Source organism: Thermobia domestica, chromosome 1 (genome assembly GCF_964235325.1).
Source record: "Thermobia domestica chromosome 1, izTheDome1.hap1.1, whole genome shotgun sequence".
In the NCBI taxonomy this organism is placed as follows: domain Eukaryota; kingdom Metazoa; phylum Arthropoda; class Insecta; order Zygentoma; family Lepismatidae; genus Thermobia; species Thermobia domestica.
Window position 1 is genome coordinate 101158296 of NC_137454.1, and position 23288 is coordinate 101181583.

The 23288-nt window shown below is 36.7% G+C and overlaps 1 protein-coding gene across 1 annotated transcript in view; it reads left to right on the top strand.

Annotated features, from left to right (window-relative positions):
- Positions 1-3586, top strand: part of LOC145687721 (solute carrier family 66 member 2) — a 101530-nt gene extending 97944 nt beyond the window's left edge. The window contains exon 4 of the mRNA XM_081761204.1: positions 3564-3586. Coding sequence (XP_081617330.1) covers positions 3564-3571 — 8 coding nt within the window. The 3' untranslated portion in view covers positions 3572-3586. The remainder of the gene's footprint in view (positions 1-3563) is intronic.
- Positions 3587-23288: the final 19702 nt, after the last annotated feature.

A 23288-nucleotide genomic window follows, 5' to 3' on the forward strand; every position in this document is an offset into this window, starting at 1 on the left:
ACTAAGCCCTTATTACAAAACTTCTGAATTAAGAACAGTAAATATAATACTCCATAATAGTTCGCTCACATAAATGCTGAAAATAAACAGACGGGCATCAATCATACAACACAAACTCAATTACGCCTGAACATGTATGCAACCCGGACACTGCCCAAGTTATTAAGGTTGCATTCAATCAATGAACTGGATGAGTATTATCATGAGTTTAAACGCAAATATATAAAAACTGTGGAATAATTGAATTTAAACAGGCTTAAAAATTAATGTTTTATATCTCTACTAATTCGTTTTTGTTTTATTAGTTTAACGTCCCACGTTTATACATTGACATTAAGAAACACGGTGATGATGAGGTGGGTGATAATGGTGAAATGATAAAAGTGAGAAGAAACGGGAACCTCGAGAAAACCCACGCACACGATGCTTGCGCACCACAAAGCACACATGGGGGAACTGGGATCTAACCAGAGATGATCCTTTTATCACTCAGCCACAGTGGCCCTTCTACTAACTCATGTACTACGTTAAGAGTTCATATATATGGGTTTATATATAGATATTAAAATAATAGAAATACCTATGTATTGCAACACATAATTTTTTGAGCCACTAACCCTAAACATTCATGTAGTGTCATTATTTTGTGCTTTTTCAATTTTGTTGGGTTATATGAGGGGAAAGTGCCCTAAAAGATGAACGATAAGATGGTCAACGACATGGAGATGTGAAAGGAAATTGGAATACTGCCACATTGTCTTTTCTCCACGAGGGACGGGGAATATAATGATGGTTCTTCCTGAGGTAAATATTTGGGTGATAAAATAGTCCCCCGTTCGGATCTCCGTGTAAGGACTGCTCCGGGAAGAATCATCAGAAAAGAAAATAATAATAAGTTTCATTTCAACATAGTAACTTGGAACGTACTAACTTTACGACGTGCGGGTAAATTTGAAAATTTAAAAGTGGAATTGTATAAATGTAAAGTGCACATAGTGGACTTGAGAGCAGTGAGATGGTCAGGAAAAGGTGAGATAGTATTGGGAAATTAAACAATATTCTATTCGGGTGGCGTTAAGGCCGAGAATGGAGTCGCGATAGTAATGAAGAACAAAGTAGCAAAAAGTGTTACCAACGTGGAACGCTGCAGTGACCGTTTGATGTTTGTAAAACTAAATGCAAAATCACTAGATATTGTGATAATACAAGTGTATATGCCAACAACTGACCATGCTGATAATGAAGTAGAAATAATATATGACGAGATTAGTGACGTGTTGCATCAGGAGGGAGAAGAGGTAAGGTCAACGCCATAGTAATGGGAGACTTCAACAGCGTAGTAGACAAGGAGCTGCGAATGTGGTGGGATCATTTGAACTAAGTAGAAGAAACGAACAGGGCCAAACGCTTATCGACTTCTGTAGGCAACATGATATGGTTGTGACGAATACGTGGTTTAAAAATAGAGAAACAAAGCTGTACACATGGAAAACTCCAGGACATAAGAATCGCTGTCAAATCGATTACATTCTTGTCAAGCAACGTTCTGGGAATAGTAAACGAGACGTGGATATTGATTCGGATCACAATCTCCTATTGACGGAAGTGCAAACCTGGTTGAAGTCAATCAAGAAAAATGAAAAGAGAAATTGAAAATGGAACTTAGATAGAACGATTAAGAAAAATGGGCATTAACGTGAAAATAGTGATTGAGGAAAATTTCTGTGCGGTGGGTAATAGTACGCAATGTAGAAAATAATACGGGGAAAATTAAGTAATCTACTAGACACGCTCCACAATAACAATGGCATGATAGAAAAAACACGAAGAAAATCATGGATAATTGAAGCAATGCTTAAGAAGATGGAAGATCGCAATGGATGAAAACCACGGACATCAAAGAATACAGAAGGCTGAATAATGAATTGAGAAGAGAGACGGACAAAGCCAAAGAAAAGTACAGGGAGGAGATATGTGAAGAAATGATGGAACTCCAACGGAACAGCAGATGTGATCTAATGTATCAGAAGGCACAAGAATTACAAGGGAAAGCTAACAAAAGTATACGCACGTTTGGAATGTAAAAGGAGCTGTCAATGTACTCATGCCTTATGAAAGAGTGTAGACCCCTATGCTTAACCATATAGCAATATAACGTGATCTCATCAAAGAGAATAAAATAGGTCAAAAATCTTCCAAATTTACATATTTGACATTTCTTAAACATAAGAGGTAATGAGATGTAGCAACCAAACTTACAGAAGTACATACCATGGCTCCCTACTACCATACCAAATTTTTAATTTTGGCAATTTCGAAAATGTAAAAAGCGTCCTATGCACTCCCGAAATTTAAGGGGGTAGAAGTGTTTTCAGTCAAAAATGGGTTGAATAGGCACAGAAATATGAATTAGGTAACTAATTCTCTAAAAAAAGGGGAAGTTAGAAGGGACAGGTGTAATGCACTAGATGGATGCAGGTTGATAATATGCTTGCCTGTTTATGTTCGATATATATGTTATCCCGATTCATACCGTTCAATACTTGTATGTATTAGGATTTCATTACCAGTATCTGGTTCCTGCCCATAGGTAACTTTGAAAGGTACTATAAAGGTGAACATCTAGTGTTATTATCAACTAGAGTTTTTGAATTATTTTCTGTTTACGAATAACATTTATATACGTGAAATGTACAGATAGAGGTAGGGGACTCGGTAGTGAGGGTGTGCGTAATTTCATTGTTAAGATATATCAAAATGAAAGTTTTGTTTCATGGAGTGCTGCTTTGTGCGTTGCTTACGTGCAAATGGGAATCAGTTTCCCTATTCATTGACTTATAAGATTCAGGAAAGGATCAATTCTTAATTTACGAAAAGGAAATACCTTCTTCTCAAGGGCATCGAGGGCATCGTAGTATTAGAGTATTTAGTTCTACTTATAAGATTATGTTATTAATTCCATAGCTGTATTTTCTTTTTCGGGGATTAGATCATGTTGAAGAGAGGTAGTCGAATTGCCATTTATCTAGTTTTTCTGTGGCTATTTACATCTGCGTTACTTTTTTGTTAATTCCTATGAGTGGCGCGGATTAACTTTTTTTGCTATTAGATTGGTTGATTCAACACGTAATAATTTTTTCCATCGCTTAGTGTGCAATTTTTAATGTTATTCAGAATTTTAAAGCTCTAATTATTTTCTATTAAACTTTTAAATTGGTCCAACATTTTTTTTATTTTAGTAACAATTTCCGTAAGATTTTATTGGGCTTTATCAAACTTTATTTGATTGGTTTTTAGCTACATTCATTTTCTTTTAGTTAGACTTTTGTTCACCATTTCTTTGTATTTTTCATTCATTTATCAATTTGCTAATTTGCTTCTCTTTGCTTTTGACAGTTCCACCATAAAGTATTAGCTTCCATACTTTTCTCTCATGTTAGCATCTCTTTCAGAATGTCTAATCTATAACGTCAATAATAATTACATGTAAAATTTTCATTAAGTATATACGATTGTGTTTGATCTTTTCGGTGAGATTGTTTACTTCGTGTTTACTTTTTCAGATAAGTAGCAGTTCTAAGCAGTAAGTACGACACGTTAGCAGTTCAGTAATTCAAAAAGTACAATAACCTTAGCGAAGAGTAGCTACATCAGTATCAAGAATTGCGGAGAGTTTGATTTCTTTTAATTCATTCCATTCACAGGAGTTGACCAAGGCATGAGTGAAGGTGAGCGTTCTTTTTATATAGTTGGCGTAATTTCTCCTTCAAGTCTTAGGTTCTTCCCTTGATTGATGATAATATACTTCATGTCTTTATCCTTTAACTATTCTTTTACTTACTTTTTGGTAAATGTTTCACTTGAACTAGATGTAATATGAGACCTTAACGTTATCTCAGCCTGCAGTAAAACATATTCTGCCATTTTCGTTTTAAAATGAAGATAGTCTAGTAGGGTTGAGAGACAGCAGGATGTCACATTTTGAGCTATTCTTTGATGAGTAAATTAACGTCTCTATTATTACTCAACTATCTTGGCCTGTTTAATTTCTACTTTTGAGAGGGTTAGCTTCATTAGTAGGAGTTTGTTTACATATTGATTTCTTTTCGCCAGGGAGTTTCTCGGGTTAGCTTATATTATGGGAAATTTAATTATTGTTTCACTTATTTATGATTATTTTCCATTTTAGTTTCCCCCTACAACCGGGTTTACTTAGAAAAATGCTCATTAACTTATCATGTAGAAGCTATCACTGATACTATTCATTAGTTAGTGAGTGACATTATCATCTGTCGTTTTGCGTTTATAGACTGTTAGATCGACGTGTATAGATTCAGACTTTTCTAGGATTAGACCAGCGTATAATGTCATTTAATTATTCTCGATTGCGACCGTTTTGAACATAATTTATGTTCTTGTAAGAAATAACACTTCTCAAGTTAACATTAACAAAAGCACAGTCTTGCTTTTATTTTCTTTAAGAATTTTACCGAGTCAAGTCATACACGCAATGTGTTAGCAAAAAAGTATGTGTAGCTTTTTAACTCAGAGAGATAACCTTCCTCAGACAGTATATCTTCTGAAATAAGTTGGGAATGGTCTTTTTACCTTATGAGCAATTTGGAAGTCCTTTCTCTTCCTTGGCCCCGTCTCCTTAAGTTCACTTCTTGCATATTGTCGTCTCAAGTGATGCGCTTCCTTTTAGGTGTTGTAGTTGTCAGCAGAAGCACTGATGACAATGTATCTAGAGCTGATCACATGTGGAAGAAGTTAATTTGACGGGGTAGGGCTAAGTAGCAGAAAGGATTTCTGACTTGCTCATTAGAGAAATGGACCAAGGACGCCCATGGATTTTTTTTTTCAATGGAGGGCAAAGGACTAATTCAAAAGGGAGCAAAAGATTGACACACAAGCACAGTCGCGAATACACACAAAATTTGATGCATGCGTGCACATAACGCATCTTATAGAACACCAGTTATTTATGCACATTTCTTATTAACTACAGTAAATAAACTATAGTAGTATCGTCAGTGGCGTATTATGATTTTGTTTCGGAAGGGGGATATGCACTACACAGAGAGGCATAGGGGCCATTACCCACCTGAGTTTGAGAATTAAATTTATTTTAATTTATGCATAAACTAAAGTTTGAATGGCAAGAATTGCAGACTGATGAATCTTATGTAATATGATATGTACAAAAATTTAGCAGTGAATCTAATCTTTTATTCTATTCATAGAAGAAAAGGAAGCATCCTCTTGGCCTACCTAATTTCCCGGGCTACTTATCCCCCCTCTTGATTTTCTTTAATTCAAACATTTACCTTTCTTTATAACTAAACGATGTAAATATTCCTTTGCTACAATAACTAAAGTCCTGTTATGTTGATATCCGTGCTAGTTGGTGTGGAACACCAGTTTCGCTTATTAGCTCCTCTTAGTTTTGGTGTTCAGACGAACGGCCGATTTGAATCACTACTAACAACGGTCGAAAGTATGATAGGAGAAACGAAAGAAAGTAATAACTAAGAAAAATAAACAGAAGAGTAGAATGGACGAAAGAAAGAAAAAAGAACACATGGAATAAAATTTGACAAGTACAATATTATTTCTGAACAAAGAACATAAGAAAATGGAAAGTCAATGAACTTCTAAGAAATGGTATGAAGGATTATTGTTGTTCGTGGAATGTGAAATAATAACAAATTTATTTCGGGAGAAAGGGTTTGAGGCTGATTAGCTTAACTAAATACGCCACTGAGTATCGTATATACATTATAACTATATTAAGTACTGTACTATGTGAGAGTAAATTAGTATAGTTTCGATATGTATTTCCAAAAACAGAACTCCCTTCTAAAATTTAGGGGACGGCAATAGTCCCCTTTCCTCCCACCGCAGGTTGACCATAAAATGGAGAAGCCCTAGGTTTTAACAAAGATAGGACTGTCTGAGGAAAACTCTGTTTCTAAGCTGAAACGTTACACATATTTTTCAAAACTTTAATATTACATGTATTTTTTAAAGCCTTGACTCAAAAAAAAATTTCAAATAGAAAGTTCAACATAAATAAGTTTTTGTTTTATATTTTAGAGTCACCGGTGTTTGAAAAGGACATAGTTGTTCACCTAAAGAAGCGAGCCATCAAAGGACAAATAAACCAAATAGAAATGAAGAAATCTACTGTGTAATCAGGCTCCGCATTATGTGCTAAATAAAATCATCACGCAGATCATGTCTTCGACACACATTTATGTAAAATAAAACGGTTAGGTATAATAAGTGCACAAGAAAATTAACAAAACAAGAATATTTAGTTGAGCATCCAACGTTGCACATAGGTGAAAAACCGTTGTGAAGTGTTGTTCTGGCATATTTTCAAAAAATAGTGTGAAAATAGTTGTCAGAATTTTTAGACACTGATGGAAAAGTGTAGATTAAAAATCAGATAATGCACCACAATACAATATTGTCAAAACGTCAATGACCATAGTAAAGAGCTAAATCATAATAGTTCAAAACCACGAAGTGTTATATATATCCAGTTGAAGAGAATCAAACCTAAGACCAACAAAGAACAGGATAAATATGAGAATACAGATCAGTACATCTATTCAGAAAACTAGGTTTCCTTGTATGTTACACATAATCAGCGTTCAGGAACATGACAGCAATAAAAGATAGGAAACAGAAACTATGCTTTTAAGCAACTATGCTCCTCAAGGTAAGAAGAACGAACATTCACATTGTCTTGCATTGCACGAGGTGCCTAAAGTTAGAATTAAGAAAAAGGAGTTCATCAGATGCAGAAAAGAAAATATGGTCAAACTGATTATAGGAGATCCCCAGTAGAGAAGTTTAAGAAAAGGAAAATTAGTTACGGTACTCCAAATCTAGTTGTAAACAATCAAATTTGCTCTACTACATCAGTTAAATCTTCATCCTGTGTTGCAGATACCTCAGACACTGAAATATTGAACGCTATACAACAGGGAAAGGAACAACAAACACAAAGGCGTAAAAAGAATGACACCATAATGGGTTAAAACAATTTTGAAATGATTAATTCCGACGTGGTCAAGATACTGAAACTCTCATATTTTTATCAACCAGTTACCGAATCAAGAAAATCACATCTTGCGTCGTAATAAAATAAGTAAAATTTGCTCTGAAAGAGAGGCGGATTTCAAATTGATAAAGAACCGGTCGTATAAATTTAGATGAGAACTATTCCATTACAAATCAATGTAAGTATACATGCTATATGTCTAAGGCACTTTCCACGAACGTTAAATAAGTGGCCCCACCTATTGGATGCAAACGCAAACTCTATAAGCCAGTCAAATTTAAGTGTAGGGGGCCGCGATGGCTCAGTGGTAGAGCGTTCACCTCTGGTGCTTGGGGTCCCAGGTTCGATCCCAGCCCCCGCCAAGTGAACTTTGTGGTGGACAAACACCTTGTGCGTGGGTTTTCTCGGGGTTCTCCCGTTTCCTCCCACTTTCTTCATTCCACCATTTCATTCATCACTCATCATCACCGTCTCCTTTAGCCTAACCGGCATAAGCGTGGGACGTAAAACTCAAAGATTTCATTTCATTTTTTTTCAAATTTAAGTGTAGATCAATCAAGTACGTGTGAACGTCCAAAGACGATAAAACACATGCATGCTCAGTGTATAAGGGCGTTTCGATACTGAATCTTTGTTGAGCACTTATTCATAGGTACACCTTGTCTCAAAAAGGTTGAGCGCATTCTTTACTGGTGTTTTGAGGCAAAAATTTTCTAAGTCCAGCTTCGGATATCTTCGGGAAAAAGTAAGCCAGGTTCGAACCTCCAAGCCAGCCTTTGCAATCGGGAAAAAGTTTGCAGATTTGTTTTTCTTCTTTTAAATATAATAAGACTTGTTACCAAGTGTTTAAAAAAGCAACATTGATTGAAATACTTAATGATACAATATTTCGAAACCTTTTTTCTTTTTTTAATGTCAGCACATGCTTGTTTGTCATTTAGCTCTCCATACGTAATGGAACATTTAAATACGTTAAAGAATCTTTCCATATGTAAAAGAATGCTCAAAGTTAAGAAATAGAACATAATTATCGCCTGAGTACTAAAATAAAAGTCAAAGTAGAACAGAAACAGCGTTTGTAATGGATATGAATGTCATAATTATCTTGAGATCCGTTATACATCGCTAGAAGCATAGTTCTAGAAGTCCTTGTGTTAGCTCATTGGTAAGCTGTCGGATTTCAAATCTTAGGGTTGAGAGTTCGAATCCCGTCTAGGTTAGTCCTTTTTTTTAAAATTATATTTTCCGCAATGCATGAAAAATTATATAAAATAATTACATTAGAATACATAAGTTGTGTATATATAACATAATCATTGCAGAACATAGTAATTATTATGTTTAAAATATAACATCTGAGATAATTTTCACAGTAGGTCGGTATTATATATGAGGATGTAAATACAACTTAAGAAACTCGTTCAATAGCAATAAATAAGTTATGTAGTGTATTTATTTGCATCTATTTGTCATACAGATGTAACTTCTCATTATTCTCATTACAGCATGTCATTTACATTCGTGAAATACAATATATTCCTACGGATATAGAAAATGTATAAACAGAGTATCCAAAGTCGTATCCTGCTTCAAGACACATAACTTTTCCCGATCCCCTTAACGTCACGGGAAGAAACACAAACTCTCTTTAGAACGGAATGTCGTTACTTAGAGTCTCATTCGAATACGTTGAATATGCTTTTGTATATTCATCTCTCTTTCTCTCTCTCTTTCGCTTTGTTTATGTGTGTGTGTGTGTATGTGTTGCGGAATATCCCAAGTTGAATACAACATTTGCCAAGTATATGAGCATCATTGTCATCGAATACCAGAAATTGAAAGTCGTGTTTCTTCAGGTTGGGTTTGTGTGTTCATGTTAGCTCACTGGTAGAGTACGGACTTGCCAATAAAGAAGTCTTGAGTTCAAAGCTTACAGCTAATTATCATTCTTTTGTTAGTAGGATTGCACAGAAATCGGATACAAGGAGTGGTTTACTTCTAGAAATATTTTCAGAAGCGTTTAGGTAGCCCTGAAAAGGGCTGTTTTCGGGAGTTAAGGCGGGGACATTAATATTGTGTCCAAGACCCTTCTGAATTTATTACACGCTCCATTCTTCTGGGCATGGAATCTATTACATGGGTGACAAATCTATCTCCTTCCCCTACCTCCAGCCATGCTTCGGAAACAAGATGCCACAGGTCATCGTGAGTTCTTGGTGGATCTGCCTCAGGCCAACTTTCCCTTAGAGTACGCTTCACTTCTGCCCACATATTTTCCATGAGATTGAGGTCTGCTCCACGAGCGGCCAGTCGATTAAATCAATCTCAGGGTGCCCTGCGAACCATTCCTGAATCACACGGGAAGTATGTATTGGCGACTGGTATTGCTGGAACTGAATTACACCATCAGGCTGAAATACTCGTACAGATAGCACTATGATATTACTGATAATGTCTAAGTACTGAGCATTGTCCAGATGTCCTTCAATTCTATGAAGCTGTCCTGCTCCGCGACTGGAAATTCAACCCCAACATAAAATAGATACATGGCCACTGCGATTGCAAGCAGCCACATATCCATGGTCATATCGGGTGCCTCTCGGACGATACACAAAACGGCGTCCCTCCTTTGATGTTGTGAATATGGATTCATCTGAGAAAACTACGTTTTCCCAATTGAGACCCACATTCGCCTGTGCAAACGCGAGACGGTAAATTTTGTGGTCGTCTGAGAGTTTTTCCTTCACGGCAGCAACACGGCCACGTAACCCAGCATGACGAAGCCTTCGCAGAGCTGTATGCTTTCTACCAAGAAAGAGAGAAACTTCCCTTAGCTGTCTGGACGTCCTTGGTGGGTCTAACCGGGCTTCGTTTACTAATCTTGGGCTTGGGCTTCGGTTGACACATGCGGACGACCAGGAGATCGTAAATTATCAGTCTGACCTGTAGCACCATATTTCCGAATCCATCGCCTTGCTGTAGAGGCCGGGACACCTACTCGCCTGCTAGCTGCAGTTGCAGAATAACCTTCCAACTCCCATAAAGTAATTACTGCTGTACGTCTATCCATAGTTACCAATGTTCTGAGCTGTGAGAAGGAAGCAATAGGTAGGTAAAAGCTAGTACCTGACGTGTGATTGGTTACTTGCACGACACGCCTATTGTGGGGAACAGCGTTGCCAGATCTAGCATAATGATGCTAGATCTAGCATAATTTGCATGTCTCTAGCATCTAGCATCTTGCTTTTAGCATCCTGCCCAAATCTAGCACAATTTCAGCAAGTTTATCAGAAAGCCGTAAAACCTGGAGATGAGAAAGAAGTTGGTCGTGGGAAGAAAAAGAACGGCAAAAATGTATCCTCTTCCATTGATTCATACAGTCGGTAAACCATACAGGCAGTCTTATTTTCCGAAGTAAGTACGAAACGTCTTTGGGATTTTTTGTGGCTCCACCCAGGGTTTTCTAATCCTTTAACTCCGAGGCATGGGCGGAGCTATGGGGGCCATTCTCCCCCCAACTTTTTGACAACTTCACCATCTTTATTTCTGACTTCATGATCATATTTATTCCTGAAATGACAGCTCCGAGACCGACCAAAAATCTGCCGCCCCCCCCAGCAGACGATTCCCAACTCCCCTTATGCTGCGAAGTAATTTTCTTTCAAAATATGTAAACAAAAACTTTGCATTCATTTATACGATATATACGCCATTGAGTCTGGCAACGACTGCATTAATTTAGCTGAGTTAAAATTTTGGTGCGTAAAGTATTGCATTCTTGCTCTCTGTGTATTTCAAGTTACGTTATCGTATCTCAACTTCGTTTTTTTAAACTCCTGAATTAGTAATTATGAGGATCTAGCATAATTTGACCGAATCTAGCATAAGTTCGATCAGGTTTTGGAATAATTCCGAGCTGTGAGTCTGGCAACGCTGGTGGGGAACGACTTGGTCAAAGACTCGCGAAAGAAATCTGAAAATGGTGTGCCGTAATAATAATATCAAAAACAGCTTTTATAAAGGAATATTAATACATACGAAAAGCTGTTTAAAGAATGAATTGTTATACTGACTTTACACGTATAAAAACATATACCATATACCAAACAGATTGAGCGATATGATGATAGCTGTTTTGAGACAAACTCTTTCGAAGTCCAACTTCGGGTATCTTCGGAAAACAGTAAACTAAAGCTGCTGGTTCGAACCTCCAAAGCCAACCTTAGTAATCGGGAAACGATGTACAGATATGTTTTTCCTTCTGTTAAATATAATAAGACATGTTGAAATGGTATTAAGTGTAGAAAAAAGTAACATTGAAATACTTAATGATACAATATTTCGAGACTATGTACTCACACTCTCGTTTCGTCATTGTGATTTCCATACGGAAAAGAGCATTTACGTATGAGCTCAGTTATATTTCAGAAGCAGCTTCCGAAAAGCGGTCATGTTAGCTCAGTGGTACACCACCGAGCGTTTAAATCGTGAGTTCGATACCCATTCAGGTGAAATTCTTTTATGATATTCTACTTTCCTCAATGCATGAAAATTATGTAAAATAGTTACATTACAATTCATCAGTTGTATATATCAGTTGAATATATATATTCATATCATCAGTTGTATATATCAGTTGAATACATATATTCATATCATTTCACGACATAAGTAATTCTTATCTTTAAAATATAACATCTGAGGTATTGACAGAACGTCGGTGTGTTATGTGTGAATATTGAATACAAATTTAAAAAATCGTGTAATAGCAATAAATAAGTTATGTAATGTATTTATTTGCAGCTACTTTCATCGCAGATAACTTCTCAATATTCGCATTACAGCATTTAGGTAGAGCATATCGAAAATCGGATCGTGGTCCAAGACAAAAAACTAGCTAGCCCCAAACTGTCACGTAAGAAATTCGCGAATCGCAAAAGTAAAGTAAAGAGATTGAGAGCGGTAATTCCTTAATCGCTCTCTCTCAACTCTCTCTTATCTGCATTTATACACATAAAAGTGTATGTATGTATGTTCCAACATAACTCATGTATGCCTAGGGCAGGGTTTCTCAACCTGGGAGTCGCGGCCCCTAGGGGATCGCGAAGATAGGCGGAAGAGATAAATATAGTTAGAATCTAATACCAGAAATTATTTTTAAATATTATTTTTAATTTTGTTCTGATAGGCATACTTTTGTTTTTTATACACACTGTAAAGAACAATAAAAAATAAGTCTACTGAACATTTTCAAAGGGTGTAGAATTCGTGTTACTATTCGGTTCAAAGTCTTGTCGTCGCGAATTCTGTCGAGAAATTTGAAGCTTAAAATATACAAAACGATAATCATGCCTGTTGTTCTGTATGGTTGCGAAACATGGTCGCTTACTTTGAGGGAAGAACATAGACTGAAAGTATTTGAGAACAAGATCCTTAGACGAATATTCGGACCCAAGAGGAACGGGAATGGGGAATGGCGGAAACTTCATAACGAGGAACTACATAATTTATACGGTTTACCCAACATTGTTAGGGTCGTCAAGTCTAGAAGGCTTAGGTGGGCAGGTCATGTAGCTAGAATAGAAGAAAGTAGAAACGCTTTCAAAATCTTGACTGGAAGACCAATCGGAAAACGACCATTAGGAAGACCTAGGCACAGATGGGAGGACAATATTAAGATGGATTTCGCTGAGATACGAATACAAAGTAGAAACTGGATCCAATTGGCTAAGGATAGAAGTCAGTGTAGAGCTTTTGTGAACGCGGCATTGAACCTCCGGGTTCCATAGGCCATAGAGTTAGTTAGTTAGTAGAGTTGTTTAAAAATGAATTTAAATCAAAGAGGTATGATATAAAACTAATGAGAACTGTATATAGAAATACTAGAAAAATACACATGCAACAAAACCTGCACATTGAAATACAATTAAAATTAAAACCTAATGAGACACCTAAGCATGGTGTAATTTCACTAGTTCAGCAATGTCCGGTTCAATCTTCATGACGAACATTATCAAGCCATTTTCAACTGATAAGCGATTTCTTATCTTTGTTTTAATGTTTACCATAAAAAACACACTTTCGCACAAGTACGATATAGCAAATGGAATTATTACTTTTAAAGCAGCAATCCCCAGACCAGGATATTCTTCTCTCCTCATCAGGCAGAACTTGTCCAAGTCTTCGTTACAAAAAACCAGTTGCAAAGACTTGTCGCATGATCATTCTATTATTTGGTCAAGAAGTTGTGGGCTTAGATCGGATACGTTAATGGCCTCTTCAATGAAGGAGTTTAACATCCATCTTGAACCAGCACCTTCGTCGTTGGGAATATAGATATTACAGTTACTGTATCCACTGTCAGTGCCGGGCGCCGAAAAAAGGGGCCACACATTTCGGAGGAAGTGTGTTACTCATGTTAGGAAAGTGCATGTGCACATGTGTAAAATAGAAGGAAAAACGTAATAAAATGTGCTCAAAATTAAGGAAAGGTAGGGTTTATTTTGAAAATGTTATTGAGCTTCGTGCCAACCATGGTGGCGCTTCGTAGCTAGTCTGTCGACGTCACTCATATATACGGTGACACCGTACTATACTCTCGCCCCGGGCGCTGATTTTCCATGGCACTGTTCACTATAAACAAAAAAATGGATTCTACTATTATAGAAATAGGTATGTTAAAAATCCCAGACAAGCTTATTATAAAACAAATTATAAAAGGGTCGCTGGCAAGAGCGTGTGATAAAAGGGGATCGTGATAGGAATTAGATTGAGAACCACTGGCCTAGAGTAATTTTAACCACATTTCTTATAGTTTCGAAAAGAGTGCTGTCGGGTTACCTATGGTGAATGGGAGGGGGATACATATAAAAGATTGGTAGAAAATGATCGATATTAGATTCATAGTTTTCGGGGTCGCTTAGATAAATAGTGAGACTTTCAATTTCGCTTAACTCCGATTAAGCTTTCATTAGTAGGGATGGGCACGAACGACTTTTCTTTGAAACTCGACTCGACTCGAAACAGACATCTTTGAGGTCTACTCTTGGACTCGGCGCGAAAAATATCTTCCAACTCGACTCGGATTAGAGTCAAGTCGAACCAAAACGAGCAAAATCCTGTGTGTAGTCCTACCTGGACAATACATAGACAATAATTATTCTATCATCAATTATACTACTATTACTACAAATAATAATAATAATAATAATAATAATAATAATTATTATTATTATTATTATTATTATTATTATTATTATTATTATTATGACAACACCGTGTACAAACATGAACAATAGATGGTTAGTAAAGGAATACTAAAAGCTAGTTGACTGCCGACGTCGGTAGTCATGAACTCTACAAGGCAAAGACATCGTTCATTACTCTAAGCTGTAAGCGTCGGTGGACTACAGATGGTCAACTATTGACCTCTCGCCAGAAATTGGTGGGCCCGCAGCGACGATCCGTGGTGGCCCAAGTTCCATTTTGAAAACTTTACTACCAGCAGCAGAGACGCGATGAAACGCCAACGAACCACAGAATTACTCTCCCAAAATATGTCAAAATGCCTATATGTGTGATTTGTTTATATTTAGGTGAATCAAAAAACACAAAACAAATACCCGGGGTGGACGCAAACTATCAATATTACGATTACTAGGCACGTGTTCTTCTGACTTCCCCACGGAAACGATCATAAAAAGCTTGGTTGTTGAAGGATAAATCATTGACGTCTTAATTTAGCCAATCAGACAAACCCCTACATCTCGAGTTCTAGAAGGTGATACCGTGAACCGTTTCAGATTTATTGCTTCCTGGTAGAGTACTATCCATGAGCAAAATTTGAGCATAATAGCCGACATGCATCTTCGGTGCCTCTTATCTTTAGTACAATTTTAACCAGAGATGGTGTGGGTCAATGAAAATTTGATCCACGACCCACCATGACCCACTATCACCCACCACCCAAATGCCCCATTGGCCCACTCTGATCCATCAACCATCGTGATCCATTCTTACCCACCACCAACTATGAACCACTCTGAACCATTGTGACCAACTCCGACCCAATAAAAACCATCGACATCAACTATGACCGATGGCCCACGTCCTCCTCTCCATTGGCTAAAGAGGTTACACTTGTAATAAAACAAGACTGTGAAATTATCACTTATCGGAGTTTGAATTTCTACCGTTAATGGCTCAAGCACCTCTCTGTTACAATACTGGTGGGTCTGACCTTTACGATATATAATGGCAAAGTGTTTCTCATCTTCCAAATTAAAATGAATTTAAATTTATCATATATAATTATTTCTTTGTTGCCTTACGGACACATTTCAGTAGAAAATAGGGTGAAATTTGAAAGTTTCAAATCAAGGAAAAGTAGACCAACGTAAAAAAAAAAAAAAACAGAGAGAGAGAGAGAGAGAGAGAAACTAATTTTCTATATAATTAAGCATGCCGTACTAATTGAAAATGCCCATGTAATTAAGTTTAGAATACAAATTTTATGGCCATTTTTCTCTAACTTTATGGCTTGATTGCCTTATGCTCGGAACGCTCCATATATTAAACACCAGCTTCAGCAATTATAAATAGAAAGCAGTGGGTATAAAATTCAAAAAGAACTTTAATTTGCATTACTCAATTTGTTTCTCAACTAATATCAATCGTTTTCGATTATTTTTACAAATCAACCCACTACCAATTTCCAATATATAGAAAATGCACCCCCGTCCCCCCGCTCATAAAAGATAATTTTAAAAAATGCCAGGACATATTCTCTTTATTTTTAATAAAGAGTTATATGCTGAATTTCAGCTCTCAGTTGAACGGCTTGTGAGATACTCAATTTTTCGCTCATGTGGTTCGGATTCCACGTTAATCAGTAGGTCCACGTCTCATATAGCCTCGCTGCTGAAAGGGACGCTAAACTAAACTCAACTCAACTCAATTTTTCGCAAAAATTCGGACTTCTACTCCCCCTAAGGATATGTATTATAATGAAAGTGACACGCGTATGATAACTTCCCAGTTGGGATTGGAGCCTGATTATATACCAAACGTCAATTTATTTGACTTTGCAATTTGACCGTGATGATTACGGAGACATAGTTACTTTCAATTTTTTATGATACATATCCTTATTTCATATGTTACAGATGATTCAAAAATACTTTTTCAAGCAGTTAGCTCCTCTAGAATCTCACAGGCTGCATCCCAAAATCCAACTCCTACTATCCTATGACAATCCAAAAGTGACTGAACTGTTTTTATTAGGAACAAATGACAAAAGAAAAATGGAGATCTTGAAAGTAAAATGTAGAAAAGCTCGGTGCCCCCAATAACTACATATTTCTCCGCCCCTTCATCCCGAACTTAAAAATAAAACTTAATTCGAATATGGTTAATTAGTGAATTTATTACAGTTAAATTCCACTCACTACATGCCACAGCTACAACTATGTAACAAAAAATAACAACTGTGAAACATGTTCTGAATTACTATTAGATTTCTTACGCTATTATTAAACATATTAGAATAGTAAAAGAGGATTGTTCGTGAAATAGTATATTTGCTCTTGATTTATAACTTTTTCATACGGAAAAAAATAAAATATTATTCAAGTTTTAAACTTTGCACTCTGCAAATATGTTGCCCTCTAGGCAATGGGACTAATGTGAAATGTGGACTATTGTGGACTAATGGAAAATGCTGCACTGTTAGCGGCGCTGAAAACTTACGATTCGATTCTAATATCGAATGATTTCGATATCTTTATGTCGCTACGTAACCACCCTGGGTGCTAATGGGAGCTTAGTTGGACTTGAATTGAAAGTAGAACCATTCACCTAAGCGACCACGAAACTATGGATTCGATACTAATATCGACCCGTTTCTAGCATTTTTGATATGTATCCCGACAGTACTCTTTTTCCAGACTGTAAGAAATATAGTTAAAATTGCTCTAGATATATCAGAATTATGTTGAAATACACACATAAATCCACTTTTATATTCTGTATAAATAGAGAGTGAGCGAGCGAGCGAGCGAAAGAGGGCGACTGAAGGCATCACCACTTCCACATTGCAAAAGCATATATCAGGAATTCAATTGAAAATCTATGTAAAGACTTTCTGCTGTGGCATGCTTCATAAGGACAATTCCAGTCTGCTCACGTGACCTTTGGGGTTCATGAATTTTTTTGTGAGCTTTCCGACTTTGGATTCTCTGTTTATACCTTCTGTTTATGCATCGAATAACTTTTCAAGAACATAAATGACATTCTGTATTATGAATGTTGAGAATTACCCTCTATATGACAAATAGCTGCAAATAAATACACTACATGATTTATTTATTGCTATTGAACGAGTTTCTTAAGTTGTATTTACATCCTCATATATAATACCGACCTACTGTGAAAATTATCTCAGATGTTATATTTTAAACATAATAATTACTATGTTCTGCAATGATTATGTTATATATACACAACTTATGTATTCTAATGTAATTATTTTATATAATTTTTCATGCATTGCGGAAAATATAATTTAAAAAAAGGATTAACCTAAACGGGATTCGAACTCAAAACCTTATGATTTGAAATCCGACAGCTTACCAATGAGCTAGCACAAGGACTTCTAGAATTATGCTTCTAGCGATGTATAACGGATCTCAAGATAATTATGACATTCATATCCATTACAAACGCTGTTTCTGTTCTACTTTGACTTTTATTTTAGTACTCAGGCGATAATTATGTTCTATTTCTTAACTTTGAGCACTCTTTTACATATGGAAAGATTCTTTAACGTATTTAAATGTTCCATTACGTATGGAGAGCTAAATGACAAACAAGCATGTGCTGACATTAAAAAAAAAAGGTTTCGAAATATTGTATCATTAAGTATTTCAATCAATGTTGCTTTTTTAAACACTTGGTAACAAGTCTTATTATATTTAAAAGAAGAAAAACAAATCTGCAAACTTTTTCCCGATTGCAAAGGCTGGCTTGGAGGTTCGAACCTGGCTTACTTTTTCCCGAAGATATCCGAAGCTGGACTTAGAAAATTATTGCCTCAAAACACCAGTAAAGAATGCGCTCAACCTTTTTGAGACAAGGTGTACATAAGATTTCTGTTCAAGGCATTTGTGGGAAGATATTTGCTGGTTGATCCTCGCACTTACAGATACTTCGTATACAAAATATAAAGCTGAGATCATTCAGCATATATCTGCCCAATACAAATATTGCATATGAAATATATGCAACTGTTGAGGAGATCATGCAGCACTTGCTTAAACATCAGTAAAGAGGATCTGAAATGTGATAGTTTATGGAGAGTTTTCTTCAATTGAAAATGAAACTGTTTGCGTGCACGTTATAGGTAATTCTTCACATTTCGTAATTTCAAATCCTACGAAGAAATTTTCTTCCTGAAACTTAACTACGTAAATGCTAAGCTTCCTGTGATAGCTCTGAGTCTTGCAGCAAGTTATGTACCGGTAATCCTCATAATCTGAATCAACATAATCTTATGGAAAGTAGTGTGTCTGTCACTTCAGGATGGAAACCAACAATTGTGATGTTTGTCATGATTTAAAACATTGTGTGATGCATCGTTCAGGAAAATGTTTCGTTTTATGTATACCTATCGTGTGAATTATCACATCATAACCCATATCTCAAACTATACGCTGATAGCAACTTATACGTGTGTGTAATGAACTGTTATCTTGCGTTAAGCTTGGTAATTTCTGCTAGGAATCATTTAGAGAGTGTTATCTATTTCTAAATAGATATAGCTTCTGAAACTTCTGAATGTCATTTACCAGAATATGATCACGAGTCTACCTAAAGTTCTAGTGTACCCAGTCGTAGTGAGAGATTGTGACAGTGGGTAGCTCCAGAACTCATTGAACCGTGACAACATGGGAATAGAAATTCAAGCTTGGCGAGTGAGGATACTCTTGTGGTGTGGAAGAGTGAGATTTCGGTGTGCCAACACACAGTGTGAACGACTTGACTCAATTGGGAGTGTCGATTTCGTGGGAATAGTACCTATCATGTTATTGATAACTAGTGGTGCAGAGTTAAACCCAGCCCCGGTCATATTAGAGGATGTTATCTCTAAACTTGATGACATTTACGAGAAAATATCAATCTTATGTACAACAACGAATAGGTTAGGTAAACGGCTAGAAACTTGGCTGATGAATTAAGAATAGTGCGAAAGAAAATAAACTAAAAAAATCAGTTGAAAATAAGTCAAAATTCGATAGATAAACTTGAAAATTTCTCGCATAAAACAATCTAATATTCTACAATATTGAAGAGGGGCAAAAAGGAAACTTGGAGAGACAGTGGAAACAATCAGAACTTTTATTAAAGAGAAACCCCAAGTTGAATTGAGTCAGTTTAATATAGACCGAGCTCACAGAATGGGTAAGGGAAAAATATACCAATCATTATTAAATTTGCATTCTATAAAAGAATAGAGGAAATACTGAAAAATGTATATCGTGCCAAGGGGACTCCTGTGATTGTGAGGATTTTTCTTATACTGTTAGAGCCTTTAGAAGAGAACTCAACGAGTACCGGATTCAAGCCAAGGCACTCGGGTACAAATGCAATTCGATAAGCTTTATATTAATGGGGAATCTTATACTATCGGGAACCTACGAAACACAGGCGACAGACATCTAAGTGATACAAGTGGTGCGTGTTCAGTGAGTGTAAACAATGGAAATACTTCAAAGAACTTAGAAGTTGCAGGTACTTTGTATTATTGTATTCTTGTAGTGTTTGGTCCTCTGAGGAATCTGTGGTGGTAAGTGATAAAGAGTTTCCAGCTTTGAGACAAACAAAGAATGCAGCTCGAAAGGAGAGAAATCAACCACGCCTTGGAGGAAACCAACCACGCCGCATCCCTCAACAAACAAGGACGAATGACCTGGAATAAGGTAAGACTTCTAAAAGTAAATGCAGTGATATTTCATGTTTTGATGATAGAAAGTGCATAAACAACGCAAAACATGATCATTATCTAATGTACTATATGAATACGAGACCACTTAGGAGCAAAACATGTGAGTTTTCCAGCAACATTCCGCTGAACAATTATTACATCGTAGCAAGAACAGAGACTTGGTTATCTTGTGATTATTTTGATTCAGAATATCTTGATAACAGATACCTAGTGTACCGTAAAGATAGGAACTATAATACAAGAGGTAAAAAAAGTGGTAAAACATTTGATATTGTGGATCATGATATACTAATTTAAAAACTTGTCACGTTCAATTTTAGTCCCACTACGATAGTTTTTGAAACATCTTACTTACGTGAACGCAGACAACCCGTTCTGTATAAAGAATATAAAACCAAAAGCTTTTTTGAGTCTCTCAGGAATCTAATCTTGGGCCTTTCTTGTTTTTATTATTTATTAATGATCTGCCACGCTACACTCATAAATCTCATAAAACATTCTTTTCAGATGATTTGAAAATATTGGTAGATGTGAAATCTATGGATGACTGTCTATTCGTGCAACGACATCTGTCTAATATATTAAAATGGTGTACTAGCAATAAACTTGCAGTAAATAAGTGTAAAACCATGACACACAGTAGGCGTCAGAAAACGTATCACTTTACTTACTCGATCAATGGAATAAGTTTAGAAAAATTAGATATAATTAAAGATTTAGATGTGATATTTGACAAAAAATAACCTTTTCGCATCGTGTGGTAGAATTTTATCAGGGATTCATATAGAAATCTTGGATTTCTTATTAGAACAACCAAAGAATTTACGAATATTAACTCTTTGAAAACGCTTTACTTTTCCTACGTAAGATCCAAACTTGAAAATGCATAATTTATTTGGAACACTTCTGTGAAAACATGCAGCCAAACATTTGAACTGATACAAAGCAAATTCATACGTTTTCCCACATACAAAACTACAGGTTTTATCCAAAATATGAACTTATGATAATTTACTTGGTAACATTACTCTTCAGACACTTGAACAAACACGGATGTTGAACTGCCTGATTTTCTTACACTGACTTTTGCACAACAAAATAGACTGTACAGACATAATTGCAAAGATAATGATCGAAGTTCCATCCCTCAAAACACGCAAGGGAAATAGTGACCTTATCTACTGCAGGAAGGCACGTACAAATGCACTACATATGTTACCTACATGCAGAATTTGTACTACATACAATAAAATCAGTAAGGGTTATAAATATTCAAAACGGAGACGGAGAGATTCAATTTAAGGAAATTAGAAGAGAGCCAGGTAAGAGAGGAATACCAGACTGAAGTTTCAAATAGATTCTCGGCTTTAGAAGATTTGGAGTGCACTAGTGTTGAGGATACCTGGATTGAATTTAGAGATAGCATTAAAATTTCAGCAAAAGAAAAGTTGAGACACGCGGAAATACGTAGGAACAAACCATGGTTCGACTAGGAATGCATTAAACTATTTGGTCTAGGAATTAATTCGTGCGGGTGGACAAGAGATGGCGCAACGAACGGAGCGTCCCACAGTTCCGTGTATCCACACATGTGTTGCAAACCCCTGTCATCGCATATCGTTCGTAGTATAGGGCAGTGGATTAAAGCGTCAACAACACCAGTTTGTAGTTAAGTGAACATGGCGCAATTTGTGCCTGATAAAGTGTTTTTGCGGGGTGTCCTGCTGCATTACTTTAACATGCAGAAAAGTGCGACTGAAAGTCATCGTATTTTGGTGGAAGTGTATGGTGACCATGCTCTAGCTGAGCGAACGTGTCAGAAGTTGTTTGCACGGTTTAGAAGTGGTGATTTCGGCTTGACATACCAAGAGCGAGCTGGACAGCCAAAAAAATTTCAAGACGAAGAATTGACAGCATTGCTCGAGCAGGATTCGTGTCAAACGCAGGAACAACTTGCAGCAGCATTAGGCGTTGATCAAACAACAGTCTCCAAACGCTTGAAAGCCATGGGAATGATTCAAAAGATATCACATTGGGTTCCACATGAATTGAAAGAGAGAGACGTTGAAAGACGAAAAACCATTTGCGAATTGCTGCTTCAACGACAGAGCAGAAAGGGGTTTCTGCATCGAATTATTACGGGTGATGAGAAGTGGATCCATTACGAGAACCCTAAACGAAAAAATGCCTGGGTGAAACCAGGTGAACCAGGTCCATCACAACCAAAACGAGATATTCACTGTGCAAAGGTTATGCTGTGCATATGGTGGGATATGAAAGGTGTGGTGTACTATGAGCTGCTGCAACCGGGTGAAACTATGAATGGAGAACGTTATCGACGACAATTAATGCGTTTGAAGCAAGCTCTGGCCAGAACACGACCAGAATGGGAGAACAGACATGATAAACTTATTGTTCAACATGATAACGCTCGCCCACATGTCGCAAAACCGGTCAAAACCTATTTAGAAAATGTCGGATGGGAAGTTTTACCCCACCCGCCGTATTCACCAGACGTTGCTCCTTCGGACTACTACTTGTTCGATTGCATGAACGACGATTTGATTGGACAGCGGTTTACTTCTTCAGAAGATATCGAAACATGGGTCTCTGACTGGATCGCTTCCAAGGATGAGGACTTCTTTCGCCACGGAATCCGTACATTGCCTGACAGATGGGCGAAAGTGGTGGCTAGCGATGTACAATATTTTTCTTAAGGTATTTATGTATTTTGTGTTTGTACTACAGCTTCAATGTGTGCGTACCAACCGCACGAATTAATTCCTAGACCAAATAGCAGAGAAGAGAAAGCAGGCAAAATTAGGCTGGCTACAAAATCCGAATGAAATAACTACACAAAATTTCGCAGATATCAGGCGGGAAACTTCCAAAACTTTTAGAACAAAGAAACGCGATTTTTAAAGTTAAAATTAAGGAACTTGAAGATAATAGTAAAATAAAAACATCCGGGACACGTGTAAGGAGATCAGTGAATTTAAGAAAGGCTATCAACCTCGTGCTTATTTATTAAAGAAATCTGACGGTACAGTTCTCACTGATACGGATAACATCTTAAATAGATGGAAAGATTTCTTTGACGATTTGCTTAACAAGCAACCAAAAACTAATGTGCGTGGAGAAAAAGAGATACACACCGCAGAACCGTATATTCCAGAACCCAACCGAAAAGAAATAGAAACCGCTTTAATGAAATTA